The 13,995-nt window shown below is 45.1% G+C and overlaps 1 protein-coding gene across 4 annotated transcripts in view; it reads left to right on the top strand.

Annotated features, from left to right (window-relative positions):
* Nucleotides 1-13,518, top strand: part of lmf1 (lipase maturation factor 1) — a 29,604-nt gene extending 16,086 nt beyond the window's left edge. For 3 of the 4 annotated variants that reach the window (XM_021564922.3, XM_090202041.1, XM_090202042.1), the window contains 7 exons: nucleotides 6,115-6,180; nucleotides 9,138-9,305; nucleotides 9,811-9,991; nucleotides 11,252-11,405; nucleotides 11,664-11,847; nucleotides 12,409-12,521; nucleotides 12,970-13,518. In XM_021564922.3, the coding sequence (XP_021420597.3) occupies nucleotides 6,115-6,180; nucleotides 9,138-9,305; nucleotides 9,811-9,991; nucleotides 11,252-11,405; nucleotides 11,664-11,847; nucleotides 12,409-12,521; nucleotides 12,970-13,135 (1,032 nt within the window). In that variant the 3' untranslated portion in view covers nucleotides 13,136-13,518. Of the gene's footprint in view, nucleotides 1-6,114; nucleotides 6,181-9,137; nucleotides 9,306-9,810; nucleotides 9,992-11,251; nucleotides 11,495-11,663; nucleotides 11,848-12,408; nucleotides 12,522-12,969 lie in introns of all 4 variants that reach the window. The other variant, XR_016487152.1, reaches the window with a different exon arrangement.
* Nucleotides 13,519-13,995: the final 477 nt, after the last annotated feature.

The raw sequence follows: 13,995 nt of genomic DNA, 5'->3' as shown, positions 1-13,995 counted from the left end.
CTTAAGGGGGGGGGGGGGGGGCGCCAACCCAGACAGGATGACCACATCAGTGACTCAACCCACTCAGGTGACGCACCTCCTCCAGGGACGGCATGAGAGAGCCCCAGTAAAGCCAGTGACTCAGCCCCTGTAATAGGGTTAGAGGCAGAGAATCCCAGTGGAAAGAGGGGAACCGGCCAGGCAGAGACAGCAAGGGTGGTTCGTTGCTCCAGAGCCTTTCCGTTCACCCTCCCACTCCTGGGCCAGACTACACTCAATCATATGACCCACTGAAGAGATGAGTCTTCAGTAGAGACTTAAAGGTTGAGACCGAGTTTGCGTCTCTGACATGGGTAGGCAGACCGTTCCATAAAAATGGAGCTCTATAGGAGAAAGCCCTGCCTCCAGCTGTTTGCTTAAAAATTCTAGGGACAATTAGGAGGCCTGCGTCTTGTGACCGTAGCGTACGTGTAGGTATGTACGGCAGGACCAAATCAGAGAGATAGATAGGAGCAAGCCCATGTAATGCTTTGTAGGTTAGCAGTAAAACCTTGAAATCAGCCCTTGCTTTGACAGGAAGCCAGTGTAGAGAGGCTAGCACTGGAGTAATATGATCAAATTTTTTGGTTCTAGTCAGGATTCTAGCAGCCGTATTTAGCACTAACTGAAGTTTATTTAGTGCTTTATCCGGGTAGCCGGAAAGTAGAGCATTGCAGTAGTCTAACCTGGAAGTGACAAAAGCATGGATTAATTTTTCTGCATCATTTTTGGACAGAAAGTTCCTGATTTTTGCAATGTTACGTAGATGGAAAAAAGCTGTCCTTGAAATGGTCTTGATATGTTCTTCAAAAGAGAGATCAGGGTCCAGAGTAACGCCGAGGTCCTTCACAGTTTTATTTGAGACGACTGTACAACCATTAAGATTAATTGTCAGATTCAACAGAAGATCTCTTTGTTTCTTGGGACCTAGAACAAGCATCTCTGTTTTGTCCGAGTTTAAAAGTAGAAAGTTTGCAGCCATCCACTTCCTTATGTCTGAAACACATTCTTCTAGCAAGGGCAATTTTGGGGCTTCACCATGTTTAATTGAAATGTACAGCTGTGTGTCATCTGCATAGCAGTGAAAGTTAACATTATGTTTTCGAATAACATCCCCAAGAGGTAAAATATATAGTGAAAACAATAGTGGTCCTAAAACGGAACCTTGAGGAACACCGAAATTTACAGTTGATTTGTCAGAGGACAGACCATTCACAGAGACAAACTGATATCTTTCCGACAGATAAGATCTAAACCAGGCCAGAACTTGTCCGTGTAGACCAATTTGGGTTTCCAATCTCTCCAAAAGAATGTGGTGATCGATGGTATCAAAAGCAGCACTAAGGTCTAGGAGCACGAGGACAGATGCAGAGCCTCGGTCCGATGCCATTAAAATGTCATTTACCACCTTCACAAGTGCCGTCTCAGTGCTATGATGGGGTCTAAAACCAGACTGAAGCATTTCGTATACATTGTATACATTCATGATGCTCTCTGCGCTTTTAACGGACCTCTGAGACTATCACAGTGCAGGTGCATTTATACGGAGACTTGATTACACACAGGTGGATTGTATTTATCATCATTAGTCATTTAGGTCAACATTGGATCATTCAGAGATCCTCACTGAGCTTCTGGAGAGAGTTTGCTGCACTGAAAGTAAAGGGGCTGAATAATTTTGCACGCCCAATTTTTCAGTTTTTGATTTGTTAAAAAAGTTTGAAATATCCAATAAATGTCGTTCCACTTCATGATTGTGTCCCACTTGTTGTTGATTCTTCACAAAAAAATACAGTTTTATATCTTTATGTTTGAAGCCTGAAATGTGGCAAAAGGTTGCAAAGTTCAAGGGGGCCGAATACTTTCGCAAGGCACTGTACATACATACATACATACATACATACATACATACATACAGTGGGGCAAAAAAGTATTTAGTCAGCCACCAATTGTGCAAGTTCTTCCACTTAAAAAGATGAGGCCTGTAATTTTCATCATAGGTACACTTCAACTATGACAGACAAAATGAGGGAAAAAAATCCAGAAAATCACATTGTAGGATCTTTAATGAATTTATTTGCAAATTATGGTGGAAAATAAGTATTTGGTCACCTACAAACAAGCAAGATTTCTGGCTCTCACAGACCTGTAACTTCTTCTTTAAGAGGCTTCTCTGTCCTCCACTCGTTACCTGTATTAATGGCACCTGTTTGAACTTGTTATCAAAGACACCTGTACACAACCTCAAACAGTCACATTCCAAACTCCACTATGGCCAAGACCAAAGAGCTGTCAAAGGACATCAGAAACAAAATTGTAGACCTGCACCAGGCTGGGAAGACTGAATCTTCAATAGGTAAATAGCTTGGTTTGAAGAAATCAACTGTGGGAGCAATTATTAGGAAATGGGAGACATACAAGACCACTGATAATCTCCCTTGATCTGGGGCTCCACGCAAGATCTCACCCCGTGGGGTCAAAATGATCACAAGAACGGTGAGCAAAAATCCCAGAACCACACGGGGGGACCTAGTGAATGACCTGCAGAGAGCTGGGACCAAAGTAACAAAGCCTACCATCAGTAACACACTACGCCGCCAGGGACTCAAATCCTTCAGTGCCAGACATGTCCCCCTGCTTAAGCCAGTACATGTCCAGGCCCGTCTGAAGTTTGCTAGATAGCATTTGGATGATCCAGAAGAAGATTGGGAGAATGTCATATGGTCAGATGAAACCAAAATAGAATTTTGTTGTGTTTGGAGGACAAAGAATGCAGAGTTGCATCCAAAGAACACCATACCTACTGTGAAGCATGGGGGTGGAAACATCATGCTTTGAGGCTGTTTTTCTGCAAAGGGACCAGGACGACTGATCCGTGTAAAGGAAAGAATGAATGGGGCCATGTATCGTGAGATTTTGAGTGAAAACCTCCTTACATCAGCAAGGGCATTGAAGATGAAACGTGGCTGGGTCTTTCAGCATGACAATGATCCCAAACACACCGCCCGGGCAACGAAGGAGTGGCTTCGTAAGAAGTATTTCAAGGTCCTGGAGTGGCCTAGCCAGTCTCCAGATCTCAACCCCATAGAAAATCTTTGGAGGGAGTTGAAAGTCCGTGTTGCCCAGCAACAGCCCCAAAACATCACTGCTCTAGAGGAGATCTGCATGGGGGAATGGGCCAAAATACCAGCAACAGTGTGTGAAAACCTTGTGAAGACTTACAGAAAACGTTTGACCTCTGTCATTGCCAACAAAGGGTATATAACAAAGTATTGAGAAACTTTTGTTATTGACCAAATACTTATTTTCCACCATAATTTGCAAATAAATTCATAAAAAATCCTACAATGTGATTTTCTGGATTTTTTTCCCTTATTTTGTCTGTCATAGTTGACGGGTACCTATGATGAAAATTACAGGCCTCTCATCTTTTTAAGTGGGAGAACTTGCACAATCGGTGGCTGACTAAATACTTTTTTGCCCCACTGTACATACAGTGCTTTTGGAAAGTATTCAGACCCCTTGAGTTTTTCCACATTTTGTTACGTTACAGCCTTATTCTAAAATTAATTAAATAAAAACAAATCTTTATCAATCTACACACCATACCCCATAATGACAAAGCTAAAACATGTTTTTAGACATTTTGCAAAGTTATTAAACATTTTTAAAAAACAAATACCTTATTTGCATAACTATTCGGACCCTTTGCTATGAGACTTGAGCTCAGGTGGATCCTGTTTCCATTGTTCTTCCTTGAGATGTTTCTACAACTTGATTGGAGTCCATCTGTGGTAAATTCAATTGATTGGACATCATTTGGAAAGGCACACACCTGTCTATATAAGGACCCACAGTTGACAGTGCATGTCAGATCAAAAGCCAAGCCCTGAGGTTGAAGGAATTGTCCATAGAGCTCCGAGACAGGATTGTGTCGAGGCACAGATCTAGGGAAGGGTACCAAAACAATTCTGCAGCATTGAAGGTCCTCAATAACACCGTAAGAAGTCTGGAACCACCAAGACTCTTCCTAGAGCTGGTTGTCTGGCCAAACTGAGCAATCGGGGGAGAAGGGTCAGGGAGGTGACCAAGAACCCGATGGTCACTCTGACAGAGCTCCAGAGTTCCCCTGTGGCGATGGGAGAACCTTCCAGAAGGACAACCATCTATGCAATCAGGCCTTTTATGGTAGAGTGGCCAGATGGAAGCCACTCCTCAGTAAAAGGCACATTTCAGCCCGCTTGGAGTTTGCCAAAAGGCACCTACAGACTCTCAGACCATGAGAAACAAGATTCTCTGGTCTGATGAAACCAAGATTGAACTCTTTGGCCTGAACGCCAAGCGTCACATCTGGGGTTATCCTGCCACCATCCTTACGGTGGTGGTGGCAGCATGGTGGTGGCAGCATCATGCTGTGGGGATGTTTTTCAGTCAGGATCGAGGAAAAGATGAATGGAGCAAAGTAAAGAGTGATCCTTGATTAAAAAGAAACTGCTCCAGACCTCAGACTGGGGCGACGGTTCACCTTCCAACGACCCTAAGCACACAGCCAAGACAACGGAGTGGCTTCGGGACAAGTGAATGTTCTTGAGTGGCCCCGCCAGAGCCTGAATTTGAACCTGAATGAACATCTCTGGAGAGACCTGGAAAAATAGCTGTGCAGCAACGCTCCCCATCCAACCTGACAGAGCTTGAGGATCTGCAGAGAAGAATAGGAGAAACTCCCAAATACAGGTGTGCCAAGCTTGTAGCGTCATATCCAAGAAGACTCGAGGCTGTAATCACTGCAAAGGTGCTTCAACAAAGTACTGAGTAAAGAGTCTGAATACTTATGTAAATGTCATTTTTCACTGTTATTTTTTATAAATTGGCAAACATTTCTAAAAACCTGTTTTTGCTTTGTCATTATGGGGTATTGTGTGTAGATTTGAGAGGGGGGAATCAATTTTAGAATAAGGCTGTAACTTAACAAAATGTGGAAAAAGTAATTGGGGTCTGAATTCTTTCCGAATGTATATTATTTATTTTGATTGACCTGTAGGGGCAACTTCACCATGTGCCTTAACACTAAGCTTAGAACGAAGAGTAGTATATTAGAAACGACTACAGACCCACAGAGCTGCTACTACGAGCTGTTCAAGTGGACAAGACACAGTAAAGTTACTGAGCTCCTCTATGGCCTTGTCTTCATCTAGCCGGCGACATAAACACACACACAGTGATGGTGTGACCTGTGATGTAAAGTCCCGTTGTACCTCAACAGACGCATAGCGGAATGAATGAAAGTGGAAATTATATTGCAGTAATTAAATCTTCCTTTCCTCTCCTCTTTGCAATACAACAAACGTTCTCTTCATTTGTACAGGCAGACAATACTGCAACTTATACCAGGCTTGAATGGAGACAGTTTATTCAATCACAACAAATAGATTTTTGCCTTGGCTGTTTACAAATGTTTATTCTGCCAGAATTGACGAGCAGAAAGAGCCTTTATGCAACAAACAGGTTGTTTTACATGATACTTGTTTGAGTGCCTCTGTGAGTAGCTATGCTCTCACCATTAGCTAGCCATTGGCGATTCAGAGTTAACCGCTATCTAGCGTGCTAGTGCTAGCTAGGTACCAACAGAAGTAATATGCTACTTTGGCCATCATGAGGGAGATTGGTTGAATATGGAGTCACTCTTATCTAATGTACATACAAACTGTATCATACCAACCCACATCTTTTAATCCTTCAGAATTGTGATTGTTAGCACACCACCCTACTGTCATGGTTCATATTGAATGATCACTGATTTTATATGGTGTATTGACATGGTAGTCGGCCTGAAGTTCTGGTTTCATGGTAATTTAGATGTTAAATTAGATACAAAATCTACAGATTTTAATAGACTGTTGGTCAATTGGAGCAGGACATGTCATTTCTGTATGTCCCAATGATATGCTCTCCACAAACCTCACAAACTAACACACCTGGACAGAACCACTGGCCAAGGGGCTGGTGAAGTTGGAGGGTCCCATTTTTAAGTCTGCACCATGAAAATGTCACCTTGAGTTGAGCTGAATGATTGACATGTCGTTGTCTTCTCTACAGGGGCTGATAAAGATCAGAGGGGACCGCTGCTGGAGGGACCTGACGTGCATGGACTACCACTACGAGGTGCGTGTGCGTTCAGTGCAATACAGTTCCTTCAATCCTTGTCTGCTCCTGTCTGGCTGGCCGTGGACACACCAGTGCTTCCCCAAGCTAGATATTCTCCTTAGGCGGAGCTCCCCAGGCTAAACAATAAGCTTACACATAGACCTAAAAGTTCAATTGAAACTGAGGCAATGGTTTAAGTCTTGGTCCTGGATAAGAAATACTACTTCTGTTTACTTAATGTGTGACGATACATTTCTTAGCATATGATAGGACATTGGGAGCCACTGTCTGCCACAACGGCTGCTAGACAAGCCTCATGTTGGGTTTTCTCCATAGGAAGGGAGAACACAGCTGTGTCATCTCCAGGCTATAACCCACACAGCTGGGAGATGAGACGGCATGGAGCATTTTGTCTAATGACAGAGACCAGGAATACACCACGTCTCCCTGGAGTCTGACTGACTATGGCTTTTTATGGCCTTGAAAAAGTCCCTGAACGGTCTACTGTCCTTAGGCTGGACTGTACTGATGCATACATACTGTACTGACATGTTCTGTCTGGGTAGAACTTACTCTCAGATCTAGGATCAGCTTCCCCTCACCAAATCCCTAACCTTAACCATCAAGGGGACGACACATTAAACTGACCTTGGATCAATGTTCAGGGGCGACTTCATCCCACTATTGACACCAGGAATCTCTCTTCCTTGTATAGTAGGTTAACTTCACTGTACAGGTTTTAACATATGACAAACCCATTCTTAGTCTGTTAGCCCTGTCCGGCACGGCTCCTCTTTGCTCTGTTCGCCTGCTGGGTGGATTTCCCATTAAATGGGAAACATGGTTATTTTCTTTGGTCAATACGACTCCTCATTCATTTCTTTATGCCCGCCATTTTAAGAGCCTGCTTTTAGCAAGTTATAGGCCATAAAGATTCATGATGATATAAGGAGGAGACCCGTTGAACTGATTTGAGGTTAATTAGAGTTAACTCTGTGTTCAATGGCCTAATTTGCTGCCTTGTAAGGGGGACAGACGGGGTGGGTGAAACATTGAACAGACATTAAAATGTCTTAACTGGTCAAGCATGGCTTCTAATTCGTGGCCACGATTTTCTGTTTTCTGTTCCTTATTTGAGGGTTAGTGTTTGTTTTTGTGTGTTTGTCCATGTGTTTTTAAGTGGGTAAGTGTGTCCATGTTAATTTGTGTCATGTACCTTTTGTGTCCATGTTGTCACTCCTCTACCCTATCAGTATTGTCATAATTGTTGCCTTGAAATTTTACCTCAACACTTATGTCCAAATATGCCCACAACCTCCCTTATTCCAGGCTGCTTTTGTCTTGGGGGTTCCTAGGTGAGAGGTGTGGAGGGATGCCTGGCACCTCACCATACCACCTTCCTCTCTAAACCCTGTTAACTAAAAGGGTCTGTGGACCATCACGCCTATCTGAGAGAGTCTGCTGAGAAACAGGGGACTCATTCAGGCCCATTGAGCCTCCTGTTACAGATCCATCAGACTACATTATGTCAGCATTGTTAAGGCCTCACGTGGAGGCTAATGGGTTTCTAGCAACAGTGGTGGTCAGCCAAGTGAACCTGTATGGATCAGAGACTAAATGAACGCCTTGTAGAATTTGACAAAAATAGTTTTAAAAATAAATAAATAAAGGAAGCATTCCAATAGTGTTTGTGTTCAACCTGGATGTCCATGTTGTTTAACTTGGGGTTATGGAAAAGCATATATGGGATCCTGAAGACTGACTCAGTACCTCCATGCAGGCTAACGGGCCCATATCCCCATCTAAACATTGACCTGCCAGCTCCTAACCTGTCAACACCCCCAGGGGTAAAGCGGATTTACATTTCACCCCCCCCTAACACCCCCTACCCCCTCTACCGGAAGCCAAGGGCGCCAGGTAAGGTTTGCCTGCCCCCCCTTGACGCTGACACACTGCTCCCTTTCAGCCTCCAATCTCTCAAAACTCACGGCAGGGCCACACAGCGCAATGCATCATGGGCAAGAAGACTGCAGAAGCTATGTGAGGCTGGCTGAGGGGGGTTGGTGGGTGTTGTTTTGTTAGTTTGTTTGCTGTATGTTTGGGGTTGCAGGCTTGGTGCCCTCGGCTGTCTGGGGGTGTGGTCTCTCTCACTCTCCAGCCCTGTCTGGTTCTGCTCTGAAAGAGCTCTCTCAGGACATGTCTAAAATAGGCAGTAGCTTGACTTAGCTCTGGAAACCTTCCTGAAGGTGTGGTGTTATAATTGTACACGTTTCCACACGCCATTCTGTCCCATGGTTTTATGCCAAAACAATGAGGGGGAACTTTTTATATATAGCTATTTTACATTTAAGATCAGCTACATTTCATGTTTGGCACAAGGTGTCATTTGGGCAGTCATTGTAGCCAGTGGGAAAGCTGGTGGGGATGTTAAGTTATACAGTATCTCCCTGCCATTCATCGCCATGCAAATGCAGTCATTGGAGGGACACCATGTAAATCCATGCAAACATAGAGGTCATGCAGTGTTATGTGATGAGCTGTGCTTTCATTAGCTTATCCTTAACATTACATGCAAAAACACACCTTAAGTCATTGCCGTAGCATGAGTGTTATCTTTCGTTTGCCTCTTTCTATCCCTCTGTCATTGCTCATATTTGAGTATCGATATGGTTATTTTAAAACTGAGACAAATGGCTTTTTCCTTGACCTGGAAGTACTCATGTTGTGGTTGTGCTCTCCCTGGGTCAGTGTCTGGTCCTCTGGGTCATCCCAGTTCTGTGGTTGAGACTGGAAGGATGTGGTGGGTTAGGTGGCCCCAAAATAAGGAGTGAAGGTACTGACTCCCCTCTCTAATGCGATCTCTGGAGATGCACTGTGTGGTTATCAACAGTACAATTCTGTGGTGTGTGTGTCTGACAAACTGCCAGTGCCTGCCTGTCTCCGTCTGTCTGTTTTCATTCTGTTTCTCCCTCCAGACTCAGCCGGTGCCAAACCCCATGTCATACTATATGCACCAATCCCCATGGTGGTTCCATCGCTTCGAGGTTCTGTCCAATCACTTCATCGAGCTCATCGTCCCTCTCTTCACCTTCCTGGGGCGACGCATGTGCATGGTCAACGGGACGCTGCAGATAGTGTTCCAGGTGAGATGACAGTAGAAAGGCTAGGATTTTGGGAGGGCAACTGATCCTAGATCTGTGCCAAATAATAAGAATACCTGGAGTAGCTCTGTTCACATTGCCACCTAGTGGAACCATTGGTGCACGACAGCAGTTTTATGGCAACTGCAGTCATCAGTTTGATGAATGGAGTGTTATTCAGAGCCAGCTATAATTGAATGAATACAGGAAATCAGGACTTTCCCCGCTGCAGCCCGCTGCAGTATGATGAACTATTAGCCAAAGCAAATGATCCTCATCAGTCATATCATGCTATCTTTCTGGCAGTACCTTTTGGAGGAATCTAAATACCACTCCTCATCCTTTCTCCCCATCTACTCTCTTTCCTCCTCCTCTCGCCTCTGTTTCTCCTCTCCCCTCTTTCTCATCCTCTCCCCTCTTTCTCCTCCTCTCCCCTCTTTCTCCTCTCCCCTCTCTCTCCTCCTCTCCTCTCTGTTTCTCCTCCTCTCCCCTCTCCTCCCTCTTCTAGGTGACTCTGATAGTGAGTGGGAACCTGAGCTTCCTCAATTGGCTGACCATAATTCCCAGTTTGGCCTGTTTTGATGATGCCTCTCTGGGGTTCCTGTTCTCGTCTGGCCGAGGGGCCAAGCAAGCCGTACTGGACCTCCAGGCTGAGGAGGCAGCAGGATGGACCCCCAAACCCACCAGGGGTACCTACTAAACAGACATGATTTCTCCTAAAGTAGTTAGAGCCCACACACCATAGAAATAGATAATTATATTTCTATCTTCATTCCCTCACAACCTACACCCCTCTCTGCCCAGACCCAACTTTACAAATTAAGTAATCGATACAGACAGGGCTATGGTATTGTGGGTATTCTCCTGGATTTCTGGTTATTTATTTTCAGCCAGTTGGCGTTAGAGGCCCTGCTATCCTTTCTGGGTGTTTTATGATTGGGACTAATGATGGCAGGCAGAGAGAGGGAGAAGAGGTATTGCATCAGCCTTCAACATGACTACCGCTCCACTGGGTAGGCCTGACTGATGTCTCTACCAGCCACACTGTGTGTGTATGGATTCCCCCTTCCCATGTGCTTGGCTTAGCTTTGTGTGTGTTTACAACCCCAAAGAGCAGTCATTGAGTGGGTCCACATGAGCACCCTACCCCTCTCCACCTTCTCCACTCCCCACCCTCCAATCCCAATCTCCAACACACACACCTGGCTGTAGGCACATCTGGAGCGGGCTAGCAGGCTATAGGGCCTTGACAGATGGTAGACAACACCAGGGTGCTGGCAGGGGGTATTAGGCATTACTAATCACACATTACCAATGTGACTGGGTGCCTAGCAGTTGGCACATGAACATAAAGGAAAGAGTTTACGATTTGGACGCGATGGGAGGAGTGTGGATTACTACTGGGACAGCTGAGGAAAGGGAGGAGGGAATGGAACGAGAGCGAGAGACAGCTGGAGATGATGTGGAAGAGGGTGATGGAGAGAGAGGAAGAGAGAAAGTGAGGAAGGAATGCCCATGTGGTGTGTTAGAGCAGGCATAGGCTCTAGCTAATTGGTCTCCCAGGAATCGCTAATGGCTTTAGTTTTATGCTGGGTAATATATCTGCTAAGTGGCCCTAACATTCTCTACCTGCACCATGGCTGCTTTTTAGAATTTTTGGGGGTCATAAAAGTCCATTATTTAAGTCAAACAACAGGTATAGTTCTGATGGATGGTTTTAACATGCGTGGGACTGGTTGACGGGTTGGCATTTCAATCCGAGACAGGTCGTGGGGATTTGGAGCTGTCAGCTCCTCCAGTTGTCAGTGGCTAAATGCCTCATGACCTCATAGGCTAAGCCCCTCTCTCTGGCTACTGCCAGAGGGATCTTGAGTTCCACAGACAGGCAGACAAACACACACACAGGCACACACACTTCCTCTTTTTTTTTCACCTCTTCTCCATCCTAGGTATGCTTTTTCGTCGAGTGGTGAATGTGGCTCTGGGCGTTCTGATTGGCTACCTGAGCGTTCCTGTAGTGCTGAACCTGCTGAGCTCCAAACAGGTGATGAACACGTCTTTTGACCCGCTCCGCATCGTCAACACCTACGGGGCCTTCGGCAGGTATCCTTCTCTTCCTCTCATTCTATTTCAACACTTTCTATATCTTTTGACCCGCTCCGCATCGTCAACACCTACGGAGCCTTCGGCAGGTATCCTTCTCTTCCTCTCATTCTATTTCAACACTTTCTATATCTCTCCACTTGATCAGTCCAAATTGCCACATCCTCTCATTCTATTCTTCTCTGGTCCTCTCCTTTTCTCTACTCTTTGCCATTCTTTTTAACTTTCCCTCCCCCCCCCCCCCCCCCCTCTGTTCAGTATCACTAAAGAGCGGACTGAGGTGATTCTGCAGGGTACTATGAATGAGGACCCTAAGGACCCAGAGGCTGTGTGGGAGGAGTACCAGTTCCTGTGTAAGCCAGGGGAGCTGACCCGACGCCCCTGCCTAATTTCCCCCTACCACTACAGGCTCGACTGGCTCATGTGGTTCGCTGCCTTCCAGGTACAGTCTGAGTCCGGGACTCAGCAAAGACCTTTGATCTACAGTACCCGGCTCCAAGTTGACATATACGAATCAGGGATTCTGTTTAATTTGTTTTACTGTTTTTTGGTTTTGTGGGAAAATCCTGCCTTGGATGTGAGCTGACTAACTCTGTGTAAAGTCTAGACCCAGAACTACCTGCTCTGAGTAATTCCCTCTGTCAGGGCTAGCTGCCCACACTATTCTCAACTCTTGCTACAGCTCTCTCAGGTGTAGTTCTGGCCAGAGACTCGGCCGTGTGGCGCGCTGTTTTATTGTCCCCTTCTCAGGGCATAGGGTTTCCTGCTGGTTTACATCCAGAACCAAGAAAATCCCAGTCAGACATTTTGGCAAGAGAGGGAAGGTTTATGATGTTGCAGATCAGCTCAAAAGTTTGGAATGGTAGACTGCTTCAGATTGAGGGCTTTGTTCGACATGACAGTTGATCCTTCATTCAAATGTCCCCTGTTTTTCTCTCTTCTTCAGAACACCCTCTTTCTCCATGTATTTAACCCTCCTTCTCTCTTTCTCCCTCTCTCCCAGACCTATGAGCAGAGTGAGTGGGTGATCCACATAGCAGGCAGACTGTTAGCCAACGACACATCAATCCTTTCACTGATGGAATACAACCCCTTCCAGGGCAGAGACAACCCCAGGTACACTTACACTGACTAACACAGAGGAGACTGGTAGCCCTTATTTTTAAAGCCAATAAACTATGTATTCCACCACAGGATTGTCCATGATAAAAACATAAGATGGCATGAATCAGTTTGATACATACTGTGTGAGTTTATTTAGTACGTATATTTAATTTGTTTAAAATGGCCAGAAGTTGCCATTGGAAACAGCTGCATTGAAGGCGTAACCGATCTCAGCAGTGTTGTGCTGAAGCAGAGTGGAACTGGAAGGTTGTGTGTGGGTGTGTCCTGCGTTATAATACGTGCAAGCCTCACATTCTCTTAAATGAAAATATAAATAAATAAAGAATCCTTGTCCTCCAGCCCCCTCTAGTGGAATGTTTCCTCTCGATATGAAATGTCTTTGTATTCTCTCTGTCAGTCACACTAACCATTCCCCCCCACCCCCCTCTTCCTTCCCCAGGTGGGTCCGAGGAGAACACTTCAAGTATAGGTTCACCCTGCCTGGCAGTGGTCCCCAGGGGAAATGGTGGGTGAGGAAACGTATTGGAGCCTACTTCCCCGCTGTGGATCTGGTCGCTCTCAGAGGATACTTTAAGTCCCGGAATTGGCCCCATCCTGACCTTTGACCTACCGTATGACCAATCACACTAATGTATTCAATGAGCGATGGATGCCTGAGACACCGAGGTATCTCTCCCCCTTATAATTTGGGATCAAATATGCTCTGAAAGCAAACATGTTGACATGAGTACCCTGATATCGGGGAATTTGTGCCATTCTGAAAAAATTGTTAGATTTTTTTGTTCCTCTATGTTGCCTGTCTTCAGAATGTCATGTTGCCATCTGCTGTTTGCACTAAATAATGACCAATCCTTCCTGTGAAAAGGGATATGCCACTCAGCGACAATAGGAGAGTTGAGGGGATGACAGTCCATGTTGGGCTCACATCGCCAGACAGACTGTACACACATTGTGTCTTTTGAAAATAAAAGGTCTATTTTGGAACAAAGCTAGAGTTTCCATGTATTTTTGCTTTTTGTTTGTTACCCCAAGCAGGTTGTCCAACTAATCTAGTGGTTTAAATTATCCACTGAAAGAGCCTGAGTCCTTCCCTCAAATAAAATGACTAGATTGACATTGCAGTGTTGTACTAAATACAAATTCCCCTAACCGTTGTATGTCTTTGTGTTATGGGGATCTGATAAGGATCCAATGAATAAATGCATAGAAAGGGATGGTTTTCATCAGTGGAATTGTATCTGTCATCGTGTGTGTGTGTGTGTTCAGCCTACAGAGTAGTGACAACCACAACAGACGAGAACCCTGTTGAGACGATACTCCTACCAGTCCTTGCATCCCACAATGCACTTTTTTCCCGGCATGTCTGTTTTAATTGTGTTCACCTCATCACCAATATCTGAGCCAGCTACACTGTTTGTTTTCCAACATAGATGGTGTATACAGTCTGGTCAATATTGATGCTTAC

Source organism: Oncorhynchus mykiss, chromosome 16, assembly GCF_057628025.1.
Source record: "Oncorhynchus mykiss isolate SJ-2025 chromosome 16, ASM5762802v1, whole genome shotgun sequence".
Taxonomy (NCBI): Eukaryota; Metazoa; Chordata; class Actinopteri; order Salmoniformes; family Salmonidae; genus Oncorhynchus; species Oncorhynchus mykiss.
This window is presented reverse-complemented; position numbering and strand designations above follow the sequence as displayed.